General features: G+C 38.6%; 1 protein-coding gene across 2 annotated transcripts; it reads left to right on the plus strand.

Annotated features, from left to right (window-relative positions):
• The first annotated feature begins 855 nt into the window (after positions 1 to 855).
• On the plus strand, positions 856 to 22,360 carry PLRG1 (pleiotropic regulator 1). Of its 2 annotated transcripts, none has more exons than XM_067551863.1 (15): positions 856 to 987; positions 3,472 to 3,578; positions 4,768 to 4,910; positions 6,017 to 6,070; positions 7,173 to 7,266; positions 9,331 to 9,421; positions 9,674 to 9,775; positions 13,234 to 13,326; positions 13,727 to 13,876; positions 13,965 to 14,066; positions 14,868 to 14,970; positions 15,897 to 16,005; positions 17,835 to 17,974; positions 20,771 to 20,964; positions 22,156 to 22,360. In XM_067551863.1, exons 1-15 carry the CDS (start codon positions 979 to 981, stop codon positions 22,213 to 22,215), a joined length of 1,551 nt encoding a protein of 516 aa, XP_067407964.1. In that variant the 5' UTR covers positions 856 to 978; the 3' UTR covers positions 22,216 to 22,360. The 2 variants fall into 2 exon arrangements, with proteins under 2 accessions (XP_067407964.1, XP_067407965.1); XM_067551864.1 differs by lacking the exon at positions 856 to 987 and adding an exon at positions 1,460 to 1,677.
• Positions 22,361 to 24,243: the final 1,883 nt, after the last annotated feature.

Raw genomic sequence — 24,243 nt, forward strand, 5'->3', positions numbered from 1 at the left:
GTATTGGTGACCCTTTCACACAGCAAGCCTCTGAGTGCGACCCCTTGGTTCCCCATGGGCTCCCCCCCATTACCCCAACCCCCAGGGGTGCCCCCCTGCACCCATCTGGGGAAACTGACCTATGTGCACCAGCAGCTGGGTATTGCAGCTGGCTCACCCTGGAACGCTGCTCCTCTGCCCACCTCTGGGGGCAGGAGGGAGCAAAGACACCCAGGCTCTCTGGCCCTACCCTGCATCCAGGCCACTTTCCCCACCTGAGGGGAGAGCAGCAGCTCCTGATGCTGGCCACAGAGCACAGCCCAGGTGGGGAAAGTGGCCTGGATGCTGGGAGCCTCCGAGGGACCTGGAGGAACGGGGGGGGGGGGGGATGATAGTGAGGCAGTATGTGCGCGTCACCGCTCGCCCCCTTCCCCCGTGCTCCCCCACCTGGCCAGGGCTCACAGCTCGTCCCCCCGTTTGAGGGCCCTGGGGCTAGAGCTTTGGGGGAGCAGGCCCCCTTCCGCTCACAGGACTCCCCTCCGGGCCGGCTGGCAGGGGTCGGGAAGTGCGCTGGCCCATTGGCCGGAGGGCTGGCTGAGGTGCGAAGGAGACGGGGGCGCCTCTCCCGCAAGCTCTACCACCCAACAGGGCAGAGCAGGACGCGCCGGTTCGTCGCCCCCCCGGCAGGTGCTGCGACGAGTCGCCCCAAATCAGGGACGCGGCTGCCACACCCTCTCCGTAGCTGCGGGTGTATTTTGCAGCTGGCTGGGCCCCACCCGGCGCGGGGAATCGAACCGGCAGCTCAACTAAGCATCGCGATCCTCCCCCCGGACACTAGCTGGGTCGCTGCGCCGCTAGCTCCCTCCCCTCGCGCCCCCGTTTCTCAACCCTCGCGCATGCGGCTTGGTGAGCGCTTCGCGTCACTTCCGGGGAGGCCGGAAGTCTCTCCATAGCGGATCGGTCGGAACAGGGGGCGCGCGGCGGGGGTCAGCGGGCACCATGGTGGAGGTGAGAGAGCGGCATCGCCCCGCCCCGCCCCTGTGGGTGGGGCTCTCGGGGGCCCCCCAGCGACCCCCGCGTGAGGGGCTTGTCGCTGCCGAAGCGAGGAGCGCCCGGCCCGGAGAATTGGGGGTGGGGGCGGTTGAGATCCCAGCCTGTCCCCGAGGCTGCCGTTAGCCCCGCCCCTCGCCCGTTCGCCCTGTGCCCCCCGCGGGGCTGAGCCGCAGGCCTGTGCGTGGGGGCGGGGCGGGGCTGGGTCCCCGCATCCCCCGTGGGACCGAGCCTGCTGCCCCCGGCAGCCTCGCCCCTCCCCTCCCCGCAGCGCGGCCCCGGGTGAAGCGGGCGCGAGCGACGGGGCGCGGTCGGTGCAGTTCGCCCCCTCGCCCCAGGGCAGCGTCTGTAGGAGGCGAAGGAGCCTCCGGGGCCGCGGTCGCCGGCGAGTGGCGGCAGGAAACATTCTCGTGTGAAACCAGGGACCCGCTCATCCCTTGGGGAAGGTGTCGCCGCCCCTGTTCCTCGGCAGCAATGCGAGCCCCCCCGTGCGACTTTCCGGGAGAGGGGCTGCCTGCGGGTCTCTCCGGTCCTGGGCCTCTGTTGACATTACCAATGGATTTGACAAGTAGTAAAGATTTATGGTGCAGTGTTTATACCGAGGTCTTGCAGGTGTAACTGGACAGAAAGCCACCCAACTGACTGCACGTAGGTCACCTCATCCCACAATAAGTATTAGCTGCCATCGATCTCAGAGTTCTTTACAAAAGGAAGTATCATTATCCTCAAACAGGAATTTCAGTGCTGGATCAGACCAGCAGATCATCTGGTTCATTATGTTGTGTGTTTATATTTAGGCTTGGCAGATTCGGATTTTTGATTTATCCTTTTGATAGATATCTATTTTCATGTGTAGGCTTTTTTTATATCTTGATATCTATTTTTAATTTTTCACAGGAAATAATGGGTGGAGGGTCATACAATAATTATTTAATGACAGTATATGTTGATTCAAAAAGTTAAAGCTTGATAACTGTTCAAACGCAAATTGTCAATATCACATATCAAAATACAGAAAGTAAGTATCCTTAAATCACACTCTTTAAGTTCTCAAGCAGCATTTTTCTTATTTTGCCTATTTGTAACTTTTGATTAGGGACAGAAGTATTTTTCTGTCAGTTTCTGTGGATAGGACAAAACCCAGGCTTACCGATATTTACCAATAAAAATCTAATCCTGCCAAGTCTACTTATATTGTGGTTCCCCCTTTCTAAACTAAACTGTCCCAGACTTTGCAGTCTCTACGTGCTTCTAGTCAATTCTGTCCATCCATCTCTGTGCTCCTAGTTCTGCTATATATTTTGAGGTTAGGTGGTGACAACTAAACCCATTATTCAAAGTGAAGAGTGTTGCCAGTCCCCATTTTACATTTGGGGCACTTAAGAGAAAGAGGGAGAGAGATGGTAATTTGTCCCATGCTAAACGTCAGGTCAGTGAGTGAGCTAGGAATAGAACTATAGTTTCCTGACTCATCCATGGTCCTTTGATTAGATTATGGAATCTATTGTAATTCTTGTTTCTGTTTTTAATTGGCACTCAATTCCCGTTAGTAAAATAAGCTAATATATGCTTTAGTTGCTAATATGCCATTGCTGTTTACATGGCACTTAAAAAACACACGTTTCTAAAGTGTTTATGAAAGAGACACACAGTTTAGATGGCACTAAGCAAGTCACGAATACATTCCTAATGTTGTTCTGACTTGATTCCTATCTAGTACTCCTGGCCTTCTTCCTGGGTCTTTAAGGTGGAGGAGGAGAAAATGCTTATATAGTTGTGGTGAAAAACCAATATTGGATATTAGAATTATCATTAACATTTCATTAATCTGCTTGTGAGTTCTTGTTCATAGCTGGTGTTCTTGACCTTTTCTTTTGAAACAAAACTATTTGATCAATTAAATGAAAACAAGTGCTGCTGGTTTTGAGCCCTGAATAACACACTACTATACAGTTTTCTGAGCAGAGGCATTCACAAAAGTGGCATAATGTGTATAGCACTTTATAAATCTATTTTTTGCTTGTTTATCCTCTTTTTTTATTGAGGCAATAAAATAAAACTTACAGGGAGTCCAGCTCTCTCACTCACTTGCTGGCAAGCATGGTTTTTCTGTTCATGTCTTCATCATATTCACCTATATGTCTATTGCTGGAAACACATAAGGTTGATCAAAGTTTTGGCCTGCTATTTTTGATCATGACAGTACCCCATGAAAGGGAGAAATATTTAAGTATTGATTTGTGTTTGGGGATGGGGAAATGAAACTATCTCACACCAAGTGTAGTTTTTAGCACTGAAGCACAACTGTGTACTGTAGCTGACTAAATAGAGTCAATTTCTTACATGTGGAAGGCAAGAATCACTACTTTAATTTTCATTGCTGTTTTCGGGTTTTTCATTAAATTATTGCCAAATGTATAATTAAACATATCTCCTCTGCAGGAAGTGCAGAAACATTCTGTGCACACGCTAGTGTTCAGATCTTTGAAGAGAACCCATGATATGTTTGTGGCTGATAATGCAAAGCCTATACCATTAGATGATGTAAGGTAAGTACAGCTCTCTTAAAATTATCAGTATGTCTAAAAATGTTAATGTGAGACAGGCACTACTTTGTGTCTGTTTCTAGAGCTGGCTGAAACTTAGGATTTCCAGTTCACTTCAAATTTGGTTTAGCTTAAAAATGTTTGGATTTGGTCCAATTCAGAATTCATTATAAACTGGAAATTCCCCCCAAATAATTAGTTTTGGAAACACCCACACATGGTATTTCTGGAAGAAAATATGATCTTGGGGACAGGCAGCTGCTTTCTAAAATAGATGTTTAGTAGTGCTGTCAGTTTCAATCAGCAGCTGCTGGGGCTTCTAGGGTCTACAGCTCTGGGACTGCCCCACCATGAAAACTGCCCTGGGGCCAGGGACCTCAAGGCTTCCACAGTCCTAGGCCAGCTTGGGAATTGGCAGCACACTGAGCCAGCTTGCTTGAGAGTCTGGAAGCTTTGGGGTTCCTGGCCCCAGGGAAGTCTTCATAGTGGGGCTGCCCCAGATCAACCGAGGGTGGAAGCCAGTACCAGGACCTCCAGGCTCCCAGCTCCATAGCAGGGAGCCTGGAAATCTTGACTCAAGCCCAAGGCTGCCAGAGTTTACAACTTTCTTGCTGTGGAGCCAGGAGCCTATGCTCTGAGAGCGAGCCTGGCTAGATCTGGTGCTTACAGGGCTGTGAGTCTCTCAGCTCTGTGGCGAGGACTTTGGCAGCCTTGCTATGGTGGAGGTGAGATAGTGGCTTTGCCCCACCTTTGGGGCATGAAGCTGTGGACCCTGAAAGCTTGGGTTGCTGGCCCTGGGACAGGCTACATGGCGCAACTGCCATGGAGCTGCAGACTGTGGAAGCCCAGGGTTTCCAGCAGCTGCCAGGTGAGCTGGTGGGTAACCAGGCAGCTTTCCATAAGAACCCTGCCTGCAATTCTACAAAAGTTAATCAAATCTAGTTTGCTTTTGCAAGACATTTCAGGTTCAACAAAACTGTTTCATTGGAAAATTTCTGACTAGCTCTAATTGTCATCCAAGTCAGATAGCAGTTTTGTTCAAGAGTTTGAACATACACTATCTGGTGGTAGTCAAAGGAACATATTAGCATAGCTAAAGGTATGCTTTACAAATTCTTTATAAAAACATATTTTAAATGAATAATAGATTACAAGATCAACATTTAATATATTTTGTTGTTTTCTTAAACAGCCACAAATTAAAAATGTCAGTCAAGCTTCGCACAGATTATGCTTCTGTGCTGCACATGCCTATTCTGAAAGAAAATTTTCGAGAGAAGGGTTCTCCGAATACAGGGGATCCGTATGGACATAAACAGTATTCTGCAAATCAAGGTTAGTGTGTCTTTAAAAAATTAAATCTCAAAATCGCTATGATATATCCTAATGGAACTATTTGGAAGGAAAACTCTGATTTTCATTGTCCTGTATTTTCCTGGCTAATGGCCGTATAACGTAAGCTGTTTGGAACAGGGAAGGTGTTTATCAGAACAGAGTGTATGCTACAATGCTATACAAATAATATGATTCAGTAACATAAAGGGTGTTTCATGTAGGTGACAGAGAGACCAAGACTTACAGCGTTTTTCTAGTTTGCACAAATGTTGGTGGTAAAGTATGTGCCAAGAGTTTGAGTGATATAAAACTTTTTCAACTCCCTTCAGATATGTAGGTATCAAAAATAGATTGAAAATAGCCTATATTTAAGCATGAATTACTCATTGAAGGAGGAATCTTTTTTTCCTTTCTAGTAAAACTCTTCTAGTGGCACATGAAATGTTCCTTGAGATTTTTAAACTTCTGGTTGATCCCTTCTACTGTGATAAATTGCTCTTCTCTCAAGAATGCCTAACATCTTCATGCTGTAGTTGAGATTTTCTTTTCAAAAGATGTTGCTTGAAAAAGTGAGAGACGGTGAGAGAGGCTAGTATGCTGCGGACTCTCTTAAAAAGAGAAGGAAAAAAGAATTTATATTTGCCTTCCTTTTTTTCCCTTCTCCAATCTCATTTAAATTCCATTGTCTTAGCTTAATAACTTGATTAACTCTTCTCTAAAATTCACATATATTCTGTGTGGAACATATACTTATTGTGTAACAGAATCCCTTTTTTTGCTGCCTGAGCTTCTCTAATGCATCTTTATCTGTATGAAAATATACTATTTTGTCTTTTTGTGCGTGACTAAAGTTTGCTAAAGCCAGGTCGGAAAGCTGTAGCATCAGCATTTCAAAGAATGGTGCTTTTTTTATCATTACCAGATATCTTACTTACATAGAGGAAATGAAGAGAAATGGGGAGCACTCGGATACTGTAGTGTTATAATTTAGATGTGACTGCCATTTTCCTTGGTTGCTGCCCTGCTATGGTTTTTTGTAATTCATCACTTTATTTTAGTGTTTACAACAAAAAGCAATAATTAAGAAAAATATTCTTACTGTCTAGGACAAGAACTTGAATATTTGATAACAGGTACACATCCATATCCACCTGGTCCTGGTGAGTAAAATTTTATATAAACATATATACATACACACACTTTTCATAAACAAATGACGTAAAAATTATTTTAAAAAATCAGGAAGTTCAGAGTTTGTTGATAATCTAGACAACCGTCTGATAGGTTTAGCTTCAACTGTGAGTTATATTGGTAAACAGATTTTAATAAGGATGTTTTCATTTGGGTGTTAATGAAACTCTTCTGGTTGGCTATATGAGAAGAAAGTTTTGGAAAAGTAGATAGGCAGTAGCTCTCGTATATATTTTACTTTAGGCATCTACGGGAGGCCTCAACTATACTGACTTGAGTAGTGGGAGTTTTGCTTGAATCAGATCTGCAGGATCAGGCCCCATATATTTTTACAGGTTGGATGGAATGTTTCATAAAGTGGGCTGTCTTTACTGTTAATAGAATTGGAAAAGTGTAATTTCTTTAGCAAAATATATGCTGTAGGAGAAATTGAAATTGTCGTTTTGTTATAAGAAAAATAAATTTAATCCGAGTGCTACCTTAGTGACCAGTACTTAAAACATTGGTTAGGAGATGTGGAATAAATTCTCTAGCCTTGTGCAAAACCAAAGTAAAAACATTTTGAGCAGATAATGCCTTAAGGGAAGGGGATGGAATCTCACTCCCAGGACCCAGTATTACAGCTTATGGAGGTCTGATTCTTTCATGATTCCTATACTACCCCTGTCAAAGTGTCAGCCAGTAGGCTTACATAGTCATGGGTTTGCTGGCTGTCTCTTCTGCAACTTATCCCAAAACAGTCTCCACCCATGTTGGTTCACCATTCCATGGTGCTTAGGGGAGGGGTGTGTGCACTGTCTCTATGTAGGCATTTTTTATCTCTTGTAATAGAAGTACAACATTTCCATTGCTGTTCAAGCTCTGTATGTGCCTCTGAACGGTGTGGAGTCACAGCGCAAAGGATTTGGACCAAAATGAATAATAACCTTTCTTATCTGTCAGCTGTGTTAATGAATGACAAAGATGTATTTGTTATCAGAATAATTCAGTTATATGTAAAAGATCAAATACAAAAATACTAGTGGATTTCTGATCAGATTTGTTTGCTCTTTTTATATTTTCTTTTACAAGGTGTGGCTCTGACAGCAGATACTAAGATCCAGAGAATGCCCAGTGAATCAGCTGCTCAGTCCTTAGCTGTGGCACTTCCTCCTTCTCAGTCCAGGTACTGCTAAGTTATTTTCTTAAACATTTTTTATAACCTAAAACCAAGGTAAAAAATATAACCTGGATTTAACGATGAAAGAATCTTTATTTAGACAAAAACAAAAAACGATCTACTTTTCTTTTTATATCAATAAATAAAAATACAAACATTAGCCTGGAAATTACAAATTAAGATTGCATTTTGCAATTAAACACCAAATCATTAGAAAATATGCTCATGCACAGATTAATCTCACCCAATAGTAATTTTGCTCTAGTAGTGCTACACAGCAATCAGGTTATGGTATTCTTAGCCTTCCATCCAGACAGGTTTTTTAAGATTAAGAATTTAATTTTTTTGTTGTTACATTAATTTGTTTGGATGGATGAGCAAAGTTGTCACAGAATCCCAAAGTAGTACTCTGAGGAAGAGTGTGGATCACTGTAACAACATTTGCATGTATTTTACTTTTCCTTAAGTAGAACCTTTACTTGGAATAGCAAAACTTTTTTGATGCTTGTGAGTTTTTTGAGAAAGGACAGCATTCTCAAGATTATTATTTATTTGGGGTTTGTTTTTTTTTTTTTTTGTGTTTGGGGAGACACTAAATTAGAAGGCAGTCTTTCAGTCTTAATGCTGAGCTAAATTTTTTTTGCTTGCAGTAACTGATTACATCTCAGTCAAAATGCTCTCTTTTTCTGCAACCTGTGAGTCTTCATCCAGCACGATAAGCAGTGTTGTTCTTTTCATACACAAAAAAGTGTACTGTGTTATTTTGCAATCATTACAATTCCTACTCACCTGATTCTGGGTCTGATTTGTAATTTCTTTCTCTTTTGGCCTCAATTCTCATGCAGATTCACAGTCTTTATATATTCTGTGTTCTGTACATTTCACATATTATTCACATTCAACAAATACTATTACTATTTCCAGTTTTATTGTTTGTCTTCACACATTATTTAACTTTCACACCATAGCTAATAGTAATAATATAGGGTATCCTATCTAAGACAAAATAGTTTTATTTTTCATAGCTGGTATCTATTAACTTTCCATGAGACTTAATTGTTCGTAAGAACAACTTCTTTCATGATATGCTGTACAGAAATCCTTGATAACTTTCAATCTTCCTTCTGGCAATCAAAGCATGTGATAGTCAGATGTGGGCCTCAAACTTAGTATATCTTTAACGGAATATTTTCCACTTAAAAATCACAGCTCTCTGAAGTTTTTGTTACCTATTGTTGGTAAAAGTTAAGTGATGAAGGCTGGAATTTCCCTGATAAAAAAATAAACAGATTGAATTGTGTTTGACAGCACTTTGTATTTTGCCAGTTTCAGTTTTTTCAGTTTCAGTTTTGGTTTTTTCACACAGCACCAGAGAAAAACACTTAAACAAAATTTAAAAGGATTTCTTAAAGGGAAATGTGGTGGTAAAAGCAAAAAAAAATTGTCAGGGAGACTCATAATGCCAATATAGAACCTAAAACTACTTTTTATTAAAAAATGTACTAGATTCCAAGTGATGATGTACCTTTAATTTAATTACTGACACTGAATAAGAAAATTGTCTGCCTGGTGGCTGCATCTGTGGCATCAGATACCTAGAGCTGGGGAAATTATTTTTGATCTCTTGTTGTCTGGAGTGGAATAAAATCTCAGAAGCTGGAATTGGGGAGGAAATGGTGAATGTTTGTGACAGTAATGCCTCCTGATGTCAGATTACTCTGTCAGCATTGGTATTAGGGATAGACAGTGCTGACTTTGTGCAAATTAATGTGTGGGGCCTCTTTATACGAATTCCACTCCTGCCTGTGTGCTTGCAAACCCCTTAGGCTGTGGTTGTTCCTCCTCTCATCACCAGTTTGTAAGAATCCCCACTGTAATTCTCACAGCTGATCTCAGATCCGATGTTAGGTGGATGGAGAGCCCAAGCTGGGCAGAGTTCGTCTGCACAGAAAAGAAGATTCTTGAATAAAAATATTTTGAATGTTTTATAGATATTAATTTAACCTTTAAATAAGGCGTATTATTTTCAAATGTTTCCTATTCATTGTTCAGAATTTTTTCTCTCTCCAGGTTAGATGCAAATCGTACTGCCGCTGGTGTGGGTGATATTTACAGACATGCTGGGATTCCTGAGCGTTCACAGCCTCCTGGTTTGTCCATGGTGAGATTCTTATAATGCATAACACTTCTAATATTGGTGTAGTAATCTTTTACCAAGTTGGGTTCTGATTCAGCAATAAGCTCTATGCAAGGGGTCCTATGTAGTCATCTTGATGGAAAGAGGCTGATCGAAGTGTGAGGCCCCGAGAGGAGAAAGCATCCTCAAGGCTTTAAAAGGGGTGCAAGAAATTCCAGAGTTGAGTGGAGAGTGTTTGTCATAGGATGTAATTGTAACCTTCTATTCAATTTATAGGCCATCATGGAAGCAGGTGGAAACAAAAATTCTGCATTGATGGCCAAGAAAGCTCCAACAATGCCCAAACCTCAATGGCATCCGCCATGGAAATTGTACAGAGTAAGTTGAAAACTTCTGTTACGAACATGCCTCAAAATAAAAAGGAGAATTACATTTTCTCTAGATATATTGATGCACATAATTTAATATTTTATTTATCATAACCCAAAAAGGAATTAAACAGTCAACTTAAAAATCAAGCCTCTGTCTGAAATGCATGTGTTACTTCCTGCCTATTGTAGTATCACCTGAAAAAAGAAATTAGAATAAAATATTTTTCTGGGTTTTAGTTTCATTTTGTTTTCTGTGTACATTTGACAGCACATTGTGTATAATTAGCTGTTTTCCTCTTTTGTTTGTGTGGGTCTTTTACTTTAACAGTGGTGAGAGAAACTTTTTTTTAAAATGAGAATGAGATTGTAAAAGTGCACCCAGTGGTAGAGTGACTTCAGGACAGATGTAATATCTGAAATTATTTTAACTAATTTTAAAAAATTGACTCGATTTCAAGTAGGCATCCCTGCAGTTGCTGCTCTAATAGTGTTAACAGATCATAATGAAATAATGCAATAATACAAACGAACAATAATGCAAACAAATAATACAAACAATATTGGAGAATTTTTTAATAAATCTGGCCAGTTTTACCTAATAATGCAAATACTGTCTGAACACTATTGAATTATCACTTCACTTCGAACTGCTTGTTTCGTATGTGCATGAACTCAATCTCAATATTGCATTCATGTTAATTGTTAGCTTAATTTAAGTCTCTCAGATGATACTCATAGACTTTAAGGTCAGAAGGGACCATTATGATCATCTAGTCTGATCTCCTGCACAACGCAGGTCACACAACCTCACCCATCCACTCCTGTAATAGACCCCTAACCTATGAATGAGTTATTGGAGTCCTCAAGTAATGGTTTAAAGACTTCAAGGTACAGAGAATCCACCAGCAAATGACCCGAGCCCCATGCTGCAGAGGAAGGCAAAAAAACCCCGGGGCCTCTGCCTATCTGCCCTGGGGAAAATTCCTTCCCGACACAAAATATGGCAATCAACTAAACCCTGAGCATGTGGGCAAGACTCACCAGCCAGACACCCAAGAAAGAATTCTCTGTAGTAACTCAAATATCCCCATCAAATATTCCATCACAAGCCACTGGCATATTTACCTCTAGCATTCAAAGATTACTTAATTGCCAAATTAGGCTATCCTATCATAACATCCCCTCCCTAAATTTACTAAGCTCAGTCTTGAAGCCAGCTAGGTTTTTTGCCTCCACTGCTCGCCTTGGAAGGCTGTTCCAGAACTTCACTCCTACTAATTTGTATTTCCCAGTTATTTCACAAAGTGTTCAGTAGCGTGGGTGATGAGTATGATGTGGGAAAATAGGTATGTGGGGAAAAAGTCCTAAAAGTATATGGTAGAAAAAACAAACTGAAAACAATGAAACTCTCTCTTTAGATATACACATTATTTAAAAGAAATGTTTACCTAATATGAAATTCAAGTAGTTTTCAACCTTGCTCAGAAAAATGATCTGGTTACTGAAGGAAGACCAAACTTAATCGGTTGAGACTGGAAAATCTCTTTAATGCTGAGTTACCAGAGGTGTATCTTATCTTGTTAGCATAATTCATCTACGGCATAGTGCCTTTTTGTGTACACTTGACATTCTATAAATATTTACTGAAGATTTATTATCCACAAAACCTAAGATTAATCTAAAGTGAAGTCTTTTTGAAAAACAGTTAAGCCCAAAGGAATGTGTAAGAGTATGATGTAAGATTATAGCTCTACAGCAATTCAGTTATAAAAATTAAGAGGCAAATTTTAATTTGGTTCAACAGATTCAAAAAAAGAAACACAAGTGAATAGTGACTACTTCATGGGATCAGTTTAATAAGTAAAACAGGATTTTAGAGAGAGAATTGTTGTAGACAACTGAAGGATGATGTGTTAGATTCATTATATGAATTCTTTTTGGCAATAGAAAAATTGCCTGGTGGAAGGCTCATTACCATAGTCTGCCTGCAGCACCTGTTCAGTCAGAGGGCCCTGAACTGGCTGATACAATCCAAAAAGAGAGCAAGATTGCATCACCAGGTGCATTGAACCCATGTGTACAAGGGAGCCTTGATTGGGTTCAGTTTGGTTAGCACGCTGGCCTTGATTCTCCACTACATCTGAGCTGTTTTCTGATGTAGTGGGGTGAGATAGCCACAGGAAATAGAATGTGAGTCCTTGATCTAGTGCTGCCCAGCCCTAGCAGAAATTAGAGCAACAGGAGGATCAGGTGTAGTGGAGCTCCACTTCACCATACTTCTTCCCATGCCTATCTCTAGAATGCCTCTGACATGCCCACATTCTCCCGTTATGTGGGGAGGGGGTGTGGCAACAGAGCCAGCTCCACCAGCTTTCCACTGGCAGAAGGTTTTTCATATACATGAGGAATTGTCCACTGGTGATGTCTAGCCATTTTAAGGCCACTTTGAGCCATCAAGCCTTAGTGGACCAGAGTCAAGTCCTGTCTATTATATAAGATGTATGCTAAAACTATATATGTGTTTCTTGCAGATACTACTATAATGTAATTTAATAAAAAAAAATTCTTTAGAAGACATGGCCTAAAGCTAGGTTTATGGAAATGCAAATAAAGATAGCCTTTCAATTATTTTTTTTCCTTTCATGTTCATTTAGCTTATCATTTTACTAGATTTATTTTTAAACTGAGTTTTAGTGTTACAGTAAGGTCCTAGATTGATTGTCCTGGAAACTGAAGTTCCTGCTATTTATAGAACAGCTAGAACCTGGGTAAAGGTAATGCAAGTTTATCCACAATTTCTTTGTCATTTTGCCTCACCCCACAACTGAAGGAGCCAACTTTAGGAATGGGATGATAGTTTGTCAGTATCAGCTCATTAGTTGGTGCAGCAACCAAACAAGATTGCTGGCTGATTACAGTGGTGATAGATTTTATTTTTTATGTGGACACACCTGTCTGAGGAGAACTGGATTGAAACTGCCAGATTTACTTCACAGATATGACTGGTCAGCCATCTCATAGTACGTCTTTCTGTAATTGTTGTTGGATGAATACTGGCAGTTCATGTACAACTGTATGGGAATATAGAAGAGATGCAGCCAAGAGATGGTCTTTGCACTGAGGAGTTTAAATGGTGATCTAGTCATTTCTGACCTATTATAGATTTGAATCAATAACTTATATGTGAAGGTCTCTCTCCCACTACAAATCCCTTGACCTATCCAGTTTCTCATATTTTGACATTTAAGTGTCCAGTATTTTTATTAATCTGAAAATTTTGCTTCTATTTCAGTCAATATTTTAAGTTTCTTTTCCAAATCTAATTTTAGATCTCTCTGATTTCATTGTGAGGCATTATATTTCTTGGGCTAATAGTGATGGAAATTCAAAATTAGAGTTACAACAATTGTGTCGACAAATGTACATTTATTTTGATTCAGAAGGCTTTTTTTATTATTTCTAAAGGTTATCAGTGGTCACCTGGGATGGGTGAGATGTATTGCAGTTGAACCAGGAAATCAGTGGTTTGTTACTGGCTCTGCTGACAGAACTATAAAGGTAAGGGGTGGAGGGAAGGATGGGTGAATTATAGTTCCAGTTTAACTTTTCTTTATCACTTGCTTCTTCAATATGTTTTCAGCTGTTGGAAATGGTTTCTTGATTGTCATACACAGAACAATCAGCTATCAAACATGTTTTCTTTCACTACCTGGCAACTCATCCTGTTCTGGAGGATTATTTCCTGTCTGAGATCTGATTCACCCAGCATTCCAAAGTTAGGATTAGCATTAATATTGAACCCTCTAGACCCTATGATGCTAATCAGTTAAAAGTCTATATGCTAATTTAGGTCTTAAACCTGTTGGCCTTAATTATGCATCACACATTTGCCTAGGGTGTAACTCTGTAATGCTTTGTTATCTGGTTAACTTAGAAATGTTTATATCTATCAATACAGATCTGGGACCTTGCTAGTGGCAAATTAAAGTTGTCTTTGACGGGGCACATTAGTACAGTACGAGGGGTGATAGTAAGTGGAAGAAGTCCATACCTCTTCTCTTGTGGAGAAGACAAACAGGTGAAGTGCTGGGATCTTGAATATAATAAGGTAAGTTTAGACTTTTTTGATCAAAGCACAATGAATGAAAGATTGTCCTTTTAAATATCCAGTTAACTAAAGTCTGTTATCCATCTAGGTTATTAGACATTACCATGGTCACCTAAGTGCAGTCTATGGTTTGGACTTGCACCCAACAATAGATGTGCTGGTAACATGTAGCAGAGATTCAACTGCACGAGTAAGTAAAACAGTGAGCTATAACTTTGCTACATGTCCACTTTTATAATTAAAAAATGTGTAAGCACACCAAGTTTAATATGTAAATAGGCAAGTTGTATTATCTACATGGACTCCTTTTCAAAAAATGCCATACCTTTTGTACCTTCACTTATTGCAATAAGTCCCTGCCCTGATCAGACAAAAGCCTGGGTGAAAACCGCAAGTTGAAGGTCTACATGCTTGGGCTCTGACAGATCACTAAAGGAGCAAATTTCAGTATTGAGAGCCTCCACCGAGAGCACTCTGCCTCCAGTTTCCAGATATTTAAATCTCGAGTCCTGCAATGGCTCATGGAGAAAGGGATTGTTTTGGTAATCAGGATCCAAATCATGTTGGTCTTTATAGATTAATATTGACTCCTTGTGTTGTGCTCAGCAGTGTATAGAAAGCTAGTGGAGCCTCAGGAAAACATGTTTTATATTTTTCTTACATCTGAGGCCACTAAGAAATATCATTTAGGCAGGTAAGAGCCTTTAGTCGTTACAGTTTCTTGGCCTTAGACAGTAGTACAGCTTCATGGGGACTGGCTTTAAATAAAGTTGTCCTGAGTCCTTAGAATTCAGCTTTTCCATGTTTTTTCTCCAGCTTGCACAATTCTGTGATGAATTTATAAGTCAAGTTTATAGCATGAGTATGATAGTTTCATCTGTCAGGATTGTGGCATGTAATCCATGCAATCAATAAGACCTAAAAATAATAAGACCTAAAAGATGATGAACACATGTTTTCTTGACTACTTGAAATTACTGTGCTGTCATAGATTTGGGATGTGAGGACGAAAGCCAGTGTGCATACATTAGCAGGACACACAAACGCAGTTGCAACAGTGAAGTGCCAAGCTGCGGAACCACAGATTATTACAGGTATGGTATATTTTGTTTCCCAAATTGAATTACTCAGCTAATTGTGCATTTAGCTTGTCTGTATAAGTAACATGTTCATATCACTTACCTTCATCAATCAATCCCAATTCATTGCATTTGGTTTTCCAGTTTGTTGTGTCTTGTATTAAATCAATTTGTAAGATGTTGGAGGCAAACAAGGACAATATATTGTTTTGTTTGTACAGTGCTCTGGTCTGTTTGGAGCTAATGTAATACAAATAATAAATAATACAAAAACTGCAACATTAATGCAAAAATGGGGTAAGTGTGTAAATACAAGTCAGGTAATGCAGAAGTAAAGGTTCTGATAGTAACATTGAACATATATAGCTTTTTCAATTACTAGTTGGCCTATTAATACATACTTTATATAAATTAGGCATATGTTATTCAGTGAAAACTTTACTTTCTGCATTTCTGCACTCTTCTTGGGCTTAAATATTCTTAACCTTTTTCCCCATTAAATATATAAAATGATATCTGAGTGGTTCTTTTCATGTCCATAAGAAGAAGAAATAGAAAAAAATTAAATGGAAAAATTTCAAATTGTATAGTAAAGTTTAAAAATGATGGGATCGGCCGCAGTATGTCAAAAGCCATATATGGTCAAAATCCAACTTAGTTGCATGATGACAACTTGCCTTCCTTTCTAGTTTCAAACTAGACAAAATAATCTTCATTCTTTCTCTTAAACTTATATAATGTTGCTGTAGACTGTTACAAGCCAATATGTTTTATTTCAGAGGTGGTTGTATATCAGTAGTTACTAAAGATCACTGTATCACTGTATGTTTGCCAAGGATTTTTGGGATAAAAGGTCTATCAGATTTGGTTCTCCAAACAAAAGTTGGTAGTGTTTATAGTATACTGTTTTTGTCATTTTTTAATTTATTTTTTAATCACAGGAAGCCATGATACCACAATACGACTGTGGGACTTAGTGGCTGGAAAAACTCGTGTCACTTTGACAAATCATAAGAAATCTGTAAGAGCAGTTGTACTGCATCCAAGGCAGTAAGTTTTCCTCGTTCCTTCATCCCTTCACAGTTTGTAACAAGTGAGAGGAGAAGCAAGCTAACATTAGATATGTTGTAGAACATTAGTTTTACATGTACTGCCCAGTGTAGCAAATGAAGATTTCAGAAATAGGTACACAACAGGAAATCATTGCAATTAAGGTGTCTGAAGCACTCGTTAATAGCACTGGTTCAGTTCCACTGGTTTTAGCATTGTTGCGGAATTCTAATGTAGATTCTTAAGCACCATGGTTAGATGACTGTGCTCAAGACCAGTGGCACTAGAACTCCCAATATTGCTAATACTGATCTAGCTGAATCTTTATAAGAAAATAATGGGAAGGATTTGCAAATTTTCTTTTGTACACAAGCCCAGAGTTCATACCATGGTGATGGTCCATCAAGTTCAGTATTCTGTCTCCGCATTTGCCAGTACCAGATACTTCTAAGGCAGGTGCAAAAAAGCCCTGTAATAGGCAGTTATGGAATAATCTGCCCATTAGAAAACTTTTTCCTAGCCCCCCTCAGTTAGAAGTGATTTATGCATTGAAACATAGTTTGAATGAAGATTCTTAGGATAACTTATTAATGATACAGAAAAGGAGAACACATGATTATGATATGGCTGCATCTGACTCCTTTTAATTTCAGTCTCCTCACTGCAAAACTTCAAAATCTGTGTGAAGTGAATTGGTTCCAGTCCAACTCTGCACTGAACATTTTGCAATGCTACCAGTTGTTATCATTATTAGCTGTCTGAGCAGAGAAGCTAAGGATGTATTGAACACAATAGACTGAACTACAATCTCACACCTAGAAAAGCTTATATTTGTATGTGTTTTGTGGGATAGAAAACTGTCATCACAAGGCCTACTCAGTTGCACACCTTTCACAAACTCTAAATTTACTTAATCTGTACTATCCCTTATCTGGCATTAGCCCCTATTGGGAGAAAAAAAAAACTGGATTAATTGACCAGTAACCCCTGTTCTGGTATGGCAATTTCTGTTAAAGTCAGTGAACTGCTTCAAGGATGCCTGATTAAAAATATGCTAAGATGCATTTCTACTTTGCTGCACAGATCAAATATGTGAAGGCTCATTTTAAAAGGAAGGAATTAAGTTATTTAAAGGTGACTCAGCTGTTCCAAATTAGTTTTTGGACGTTAACTGTCCCTCTGTAGAGGGGTGCCTTACATATTGTCATATAGATTTAGAAGACCATCTTGGCAGTTTTTCTTGGTCTTTAATATTCTAAACAAGAAAATCTGCGAAAGTGTACTTATCCAGTATCTTTTGAAAATGCTGTGGCTGTTACTTTTTCTAATGGTACTGCTGTGCATGAGTATTCTCAAAATAAAAATGCAAGCCAATTTAAATTTGGGTACTCTAAAAGCTAATGTTCATGTGGTGTTGTGAGAATTACTATTTTTTTTTGAAACTTTTATTATCTTTATTACACCATTAATGCATACCTGAAAACAACACAAACAAAAATACCTTCCGTAAGATTTGTGTGCTTATGTAATCAAATTAATAAAATTTTTAAAAAGTAATGAAACATAGCAGAATTACATAATTAACATTTGCATTATAAGAAAGTAATGTATAAATATTAAAGATTGTTTTTATAAACTGGCTATTTCAGAAAAACAGTGATTTAGTGATAAAGTGATTTAGGAAATAACATTCAGCATCTGCTATATATAATTGCAACTTTAGGAGTGAGGTGCTACACTGAAATGAATTACTAATAAAATGATATGCCTTGCTTGATTTAACTATTTTTTTAACTTTCCTTTACTTTACTGTGCTAATCTTGTTCCAGTTATACATTTGCATCTGGTTCTCCAGATAACATTAAACAATGGAAATTCCCAGATGGAAACTTCATTCAAAACCTTTCTGGTCATAATGCTATTATCAACACATTGGCTGTGAATTCCGATGGAGTGTTGGTATCAGGAGGTAAAATGAAATGTTTTGATTTTTGTGTGTGTATGCATTTAGGCCTAAATCCTTAGCGAAAAATGCAGCTAGGTAGCCCCTGGAGAGCGAGAAGGGGAGTCCCTGTCTTCTCTTCCACTGGGGAGTGGCTGCAGATCACCCTGTGGATCCTACTGCATTCTGAGCCTGAAGCATCCACTGCCTCCTTAATGTGCTGCCTATAGGTGTGAGTTGGATTGGATGAATCCACATAGTGGTAGATCGTCCTGGCTTACTTCTGCCTCACTCCTTCCTGCTTGCTGCATGGTAATGAACAGGGAGCAGACATGGAGCAGAGCTCTGCAAACACAATATACTTGCACCCCTGCAAATCCCTCCAGATCCTAACTCCCCACTTCATATGCAGCAGAAGTACACTGGATCTGCTTCCTGAAAGCACTCTGCATATGTTCTTTGATATCATGGTGATAATGAAAGCTGAATAGGCAGGAATTGTCCCTTAATGAATATACTTAGAATCTGCTTAACTTGGCTCAGCTTAGTTATCAAAGTCTGGCTTACTCAATATATTTATGTATGCATAAATTTTAAACTGAAGAAAGTAACCACACTGCTGTGTTAAAATTCCACTACTTATTTCTCCATGCATCAAATCTCTTTTGAAACTACCTCCCTGCAAATTTTACAAATAGTATATATTTAGTGAAATGCTGAATATTTCCTAACTAAATCTGGTTGTAGCTCATTTATTTAGAACCTTGATCAGCTCAAATTGATGGTGACTTTTTTTTTAATAACAAGGATAATCAAGTGCAATAGTATAAATAATTTTGATAAAATAAGTGCTATCAAAGCCAGTATATCAAAGCTATAGGTTTGTATATGTATGTACTCAGTCATGTCTATTTAGTGACGAAAATAATTAATCAGGGTAGCTCTTAGAGGTATCAACTGAAGTCAGGGCCTTGTTCTTCTAGATCCTGTACAAACATAGTGAGAGGGGGTGTCTGATTTTAAATGGCTAACAATCTAAATAGATGAGACAGACATAGGGTGGGCGAGGGAAAGTATTATCTTCAATTTGCAGACAGAGAACTGATTATCATCTTGCCCAGGATCACATATGGATCCAGAGGCAGAGCAGGGAATTAAACCCAGATTTGCAGAATCCCAGTCCAGTGCCTTAATTACAAGACCAACTTTCTTTTTGCTTCTTTCTTTTTACTCCTGGTAGCTTTGAAGTACCAGCACAGCTCTGGGAGAGTGAACTAAGATTCTGTTCTAGTTTATGCACTACTCACAGAATTATTAACCAAGTTACAGTGGCATGGGCAAATTCTGCCTTTGGTTCCACTTGGGCAAACCTGTTGTACACTTGTAACCAAGGTAGAACTTGGTCCACAGAATCATGCCTGAGCCAGAAAATGCATCTTTCTCTTCAGGCTCCAAGATGAGTTAGCAGAAAGGCTGTTAGTAACAAACATTCTTTTATTTGTAAACGGAGCATGTTTGCTCTGGAAGTCATTGAGATATAAGTCACTTTTCAGAGGAGAATCATACTTTATTTAAACACCTGAATGTTAGATATTGTCACATTTGGTGTAGTGCTAAGCATTAGGCTAAAGATTTGGAGTAAAAACTGAAGTACTTTGGTTGAAGGCTGTTAAATAACTAATCAAGTCTGAGTCTGTTTAGTCTGATTGTTTTAAATATAAATAAGTTGGTTTTCTTGTTTTTAAATATAAATTAAGTCTGTATTTGTCACCATAAATAATAGTTTGTAGCCTTAAGGAATTATGCATATAGTGTGGGTAGAAACTTTTTAAAAATGGGTTCTTTTTATTTAATTCTACATGATTTTGAGGGATAAGTTATACAAGCACCTTGTGGGGGCATTTGTGCTGGTGTTAGTGTAAAACTGGGCTGCTCTTATTCTGCAGGCAGCCCTTTTGAAATAGCTGAGACTTATAGAAAAAGTAGTGGTTTCTTTCCACAGATTAAAAATGTTGTTTTAGTCAGAACTAAATTTTAAAGACTTTTTTAAAAAATTGGGACCTTACAGAAACAGATTTTATTGAAAATTTGTATGCAACCTGCTGCATCTTCAAATAAATTGATGCTAAAATAAGATACGTTAATGTTTAAAGTCTTATCTTAGAAAAGACACTTTCTGAAATGTCTGGATTCCTTATCTGGCTGGCATTTGTGAACAAATAAAGCTCTGGTTTGGCTACATGACACATTCATCATAACTGAAACACTGCATTGATATTGGGTCTTTCCAAACATGGATCTCGGATCCATGAAACTACCCTTTAACTGTCACTACTGGCAGTGATATTGACTCTAGTTTAAACTGAAAGAACTTCAAGCTTATGCAGGATCATAAATCCAGTCATATTTTTACTTAATTCATAATTTAATATAAAAATGCCATCCCATCAGTAATGCCATATGCTACCATGTGGGGAATTGGAGTTCAAGATTCCAGCACCATCTGTCTGTCCCCAGACAGACTTAGCTGCAAGCACCTCATGATGCTGTGCATCAACTCTATAGCTGATTCAAGCCAAACTTAGATGAATTCCAGAGGAAGCTACAACCCTCCTTCTTCAACAGGAAGGGAACAAGGAAGCCAATTGTTGAGGTGCAGTAAACTATTCTAATTGAATGTTTTGGCTACCCTGTTCAAATCAGTAGATTTCCTGATGCATTAGTCAGAAGTTCAAAGTACTACTCTTGCAGAAAGGGTGACAGAAATGGATAGATTGTATCCATTCAATTAATGGATAATGGATTTTTATCTCTGTTTTTCAGCTGATAATGGCACAATGCATCTTTGGGACTGGAGAACTGGGTATAATTTCCAGAGAGTACATGCAGCTGTACAGCCTGGTTCTTTGGACAGTGAATCAGGAATATTTGCGTGTGCATTTGACCAGTCGGAAAGCAGATTGCTCACTGCTGAAGCTGATAAAACCATAAAAGTGTACAGAGAAGATGATACTGCAGTATGTTGAAGTGTCTTAAATGCATTTTCCTGAAGTCCACAGTTTCAAGACAAAATTAATATAAAGCATTACATTAACAGTCAGGTTTTCTGCGTAACTGTTTTATTCAGGTTAAGATTGCAGAGGGGAAAATAATGGTGTGTGTAATAATATATGGAGGACAGTGGCTAGCTTCTGTACTAGTGATTACCTGTTAATTGCAGTATAACAAGCCAGTCTAAAGGATGTCCATCTATTCAAATACATAACTCTCCTTGTGATGTAATCTGAGGATATCTCATTTCAAAAAGAGTGCACATTGCAAATTGAGGCTAATGTAATGATGTGCCTGGTTGTAATCTTCAAGACTAAAAAAGATGCCATTTAAAAGGAGTATATTACTCTTTTTTATGTGATCCCTATATAATAGTTCGTAAGACAAGCAGATTGGAATCTAGTGTAGGCAGCTTATTTTCAAAGTACTACACTTCGTTAAAAACTGAGTACATCGAGGAATGGGATCAGTTACTGTATAGTCGCTCTGTATAATGAGTGTGTAATACATGGAATCTAATAATACCTTTTGGGCTTTCTAGTCCACTAGGTGCTACTATAATACAAATAATAATAGATACAAATAGGGTTATATAATATTTGCACTTACACGTGCCCTCCATCTGAGGATTTTAAGAATACTTCACAAATAATGAATTAGTGCCTTAATTTCTCTTGGAGGTAGGTGAGTGTTTTACCCATTTACAGATTGGGTAAATGAGGCACAGAGGTTGAAAAACATGGCCAATCTCCCCTGGCATGTCAGTGGCAGAACTGAGAGTAGAGCCCAACTCTGCTGACTCCCAGTCCTGTACCCTGATCACCAGAACATTTTTCTTAACCTGCCATTACCTCTCATGATCTTGTTCTGTCACCCAAAAAATTTAAAAAAAGACTTGTCCAGGAGTTCCAATAGTGGGAGAGGGAGGGAAAACAAAATTAACGTGTATATGAAGCCAGTGAGTATTCTAAAGTAAAATTGTAACTAAAGCAAATATATAAGCTGTTCCATATTATAAATATATAAATATTGTGTACATATGAAATATACAGTATATATTGTGTAACCAATCTTTGAAACCAGAAACTATAGCTTAGTTTACAGTTAAAAATAATTTTATTGGAATTTCATTCTTTATTTTCTTTTTTTTTTTTCAGTCTGAAGAAACTCATCCTGTCAGCTGGAAACCAGAAATTATCAAGAGAAAGCGATTTTAATGAGGCAACATCTGCATAATTATGCTATCATTTTGTTTTGGCTTTTCTGAGAGCTTTATGCTCTGTATAGAACTGCAGAGCAGGAACTCAGCTAAAGTCATTGCTATTTCACCTTGTTGTTTTACAATAAATTTTGTTTCTATTAGGGTTTTGTCGTTTTTTTTTTTTAAACGATCCCAGGAAACCAGCTGCAGCTGTTAACTGTTTGACTTTATTGAGCATGTATAATTCATGAATAGGTTAGACATGCAGGTGGTTATTTTATTATATATTCATTGAGTTCAAGAGCTCTGAAGATACTTCGTTGAGCCAGTTTTTCTGAAAGACCCTTGTTTGACTCTAAGAACTAATGACAAGCTTATATATAGAGGTCATTCTACAGGATTTTTCTTCGAGAATGAAATTTTTAGATTTTTAGAGCACTATTGTTTTCTCCTTATTACTGTTAAATTACTCTGTCACTGAATAATAAAACCATGAAGGAGGAGGCAGAAAAGCATGATGTTAATGTGCTTTGCTTCAAGAATGTGAGCCACTGAGCATTGCCAGAGATTATACTATTCATGAAACTGAGTTTAAAGACAATTTTTTTTCTATTAGAAAAACTTGTTCCTAAAATTTGGATAGTAAGGTTTGAAAGTACATATCTGTGTGGACCTTTATAGTGAATATTTTACAGTTATATTTTAAAGGGCATTGTCAAGACGTTCAGGACCAAATGACTATCTTGTTTAATTATATTTTGTCTTTATCACTTATCAGAATCATACATAAGTCATCTTACAAAGCTTTTTTAAACCATTCTTATGGTGCTAAAGCTCTTCTGGATTAGATTTGGAGGCTATAAATCATATCTTAGTGTTACAGCCCACCACTGCATTACTGAGACATTTGTAATATTTGAAAGAGAACATAGTATTCAGGAAAGGTGATTAATTAATAACCCTAGAGAGGCAAGTCTTTAATCTATTTACAGAACATGCAAGTGACAGGCAGCAGAAGGGCAAGCTAGTTTATATTATTTTGTCAGTGAGCTCAGACCTGTTCTGAAGTAATTTCACATAGGGGCGAAAGTATGTGCAATTGATCCTGACCATTCAATTCTTGACTTCCCAGCTGATACTGTTAACAAAGACAGTTGTGAGGGTGGTTTTCATATTGTGTATATGTACTTGTCCATTAAAAACTTTGCTATGGCCACTTGTACCACTAGTTGGATATTAACAACATTTAGTTGCTGCCAACCTGTCTTTGATATTCAAAGCTGTGAACTAGTGGTGAGAGAATTGCCAGTTCCTAGAGCCTTCTGTTTCAGAGAATTTTTAGGTTTTGGTCTTTTTAATGAAAATAAGTCTGTTGACAACGTAAGGATATTATTTAATGCTTTCTAAAAGATTTTAGAAGAAACACAGTCTTGTGTTGAATACTATCACTAAAAGTACTAGACTTGGCAGTATCCTTTTTAAACACTTCTTGCAGCTAAAAACAGTTGCACTTTGGTATAAGACTCTTGCCTAAAGTGTTACATCTACAATGTAGGAAGTTTTATACATATAATTGCAATAATTTTGTTCAGTTGCTATGCATCAAGTTTTATTGCCTACAGTAACCTATAGTACTCAAGGTATAAAAGAAAGAAAGTTGGGAAAAATAAGTAGCATTTTCAAATTTCTTCTTCAAAAGACATATTTAAAAGCAAAATATCTGAAACACTGTAAATATTAAATTTTAGGTTAAAGCTTCATTGAAAATAAATGAATATCTCACTTTTAAAGGGACACTTTCAACTCTAACCTTTTGAAATTTGTCTAATTTTTAAAAAAATGCAGTTTTTGATAGAACATTGTGAATCTTTAAAACAAAAAAAGTCCCACCCTCTTTTTCCTCCCTCCCTCCCCTTTCTCTCTGCACACACCTGGCCTGCAGTCTCTTGCATCTACAGTTTCAGTTTTGTTGCTGTTACTGGTAAACACAACTTGCAGAGCTTGGGGAAGAGTGTGCCTGTGAGCTCCCCTCAGAGCAGTGTCT

Source organism: Emydura macquarii, unplaced genomic scaffold (assembly GCF_026122565.2).
Source record: "Emydura macquarii macquarii isolate MOO-44397 ecotype Brisbane River unplaced genomic scaffold, CSIRO-AGI_Emac_v2 contig_1363, whole genome shotgun sequence".
NCBI classification, from domain to species: Eukaryota; Metazoa; Chordata; order Testudines; family Chelidae; genus Emydura; species Emydura macquarii.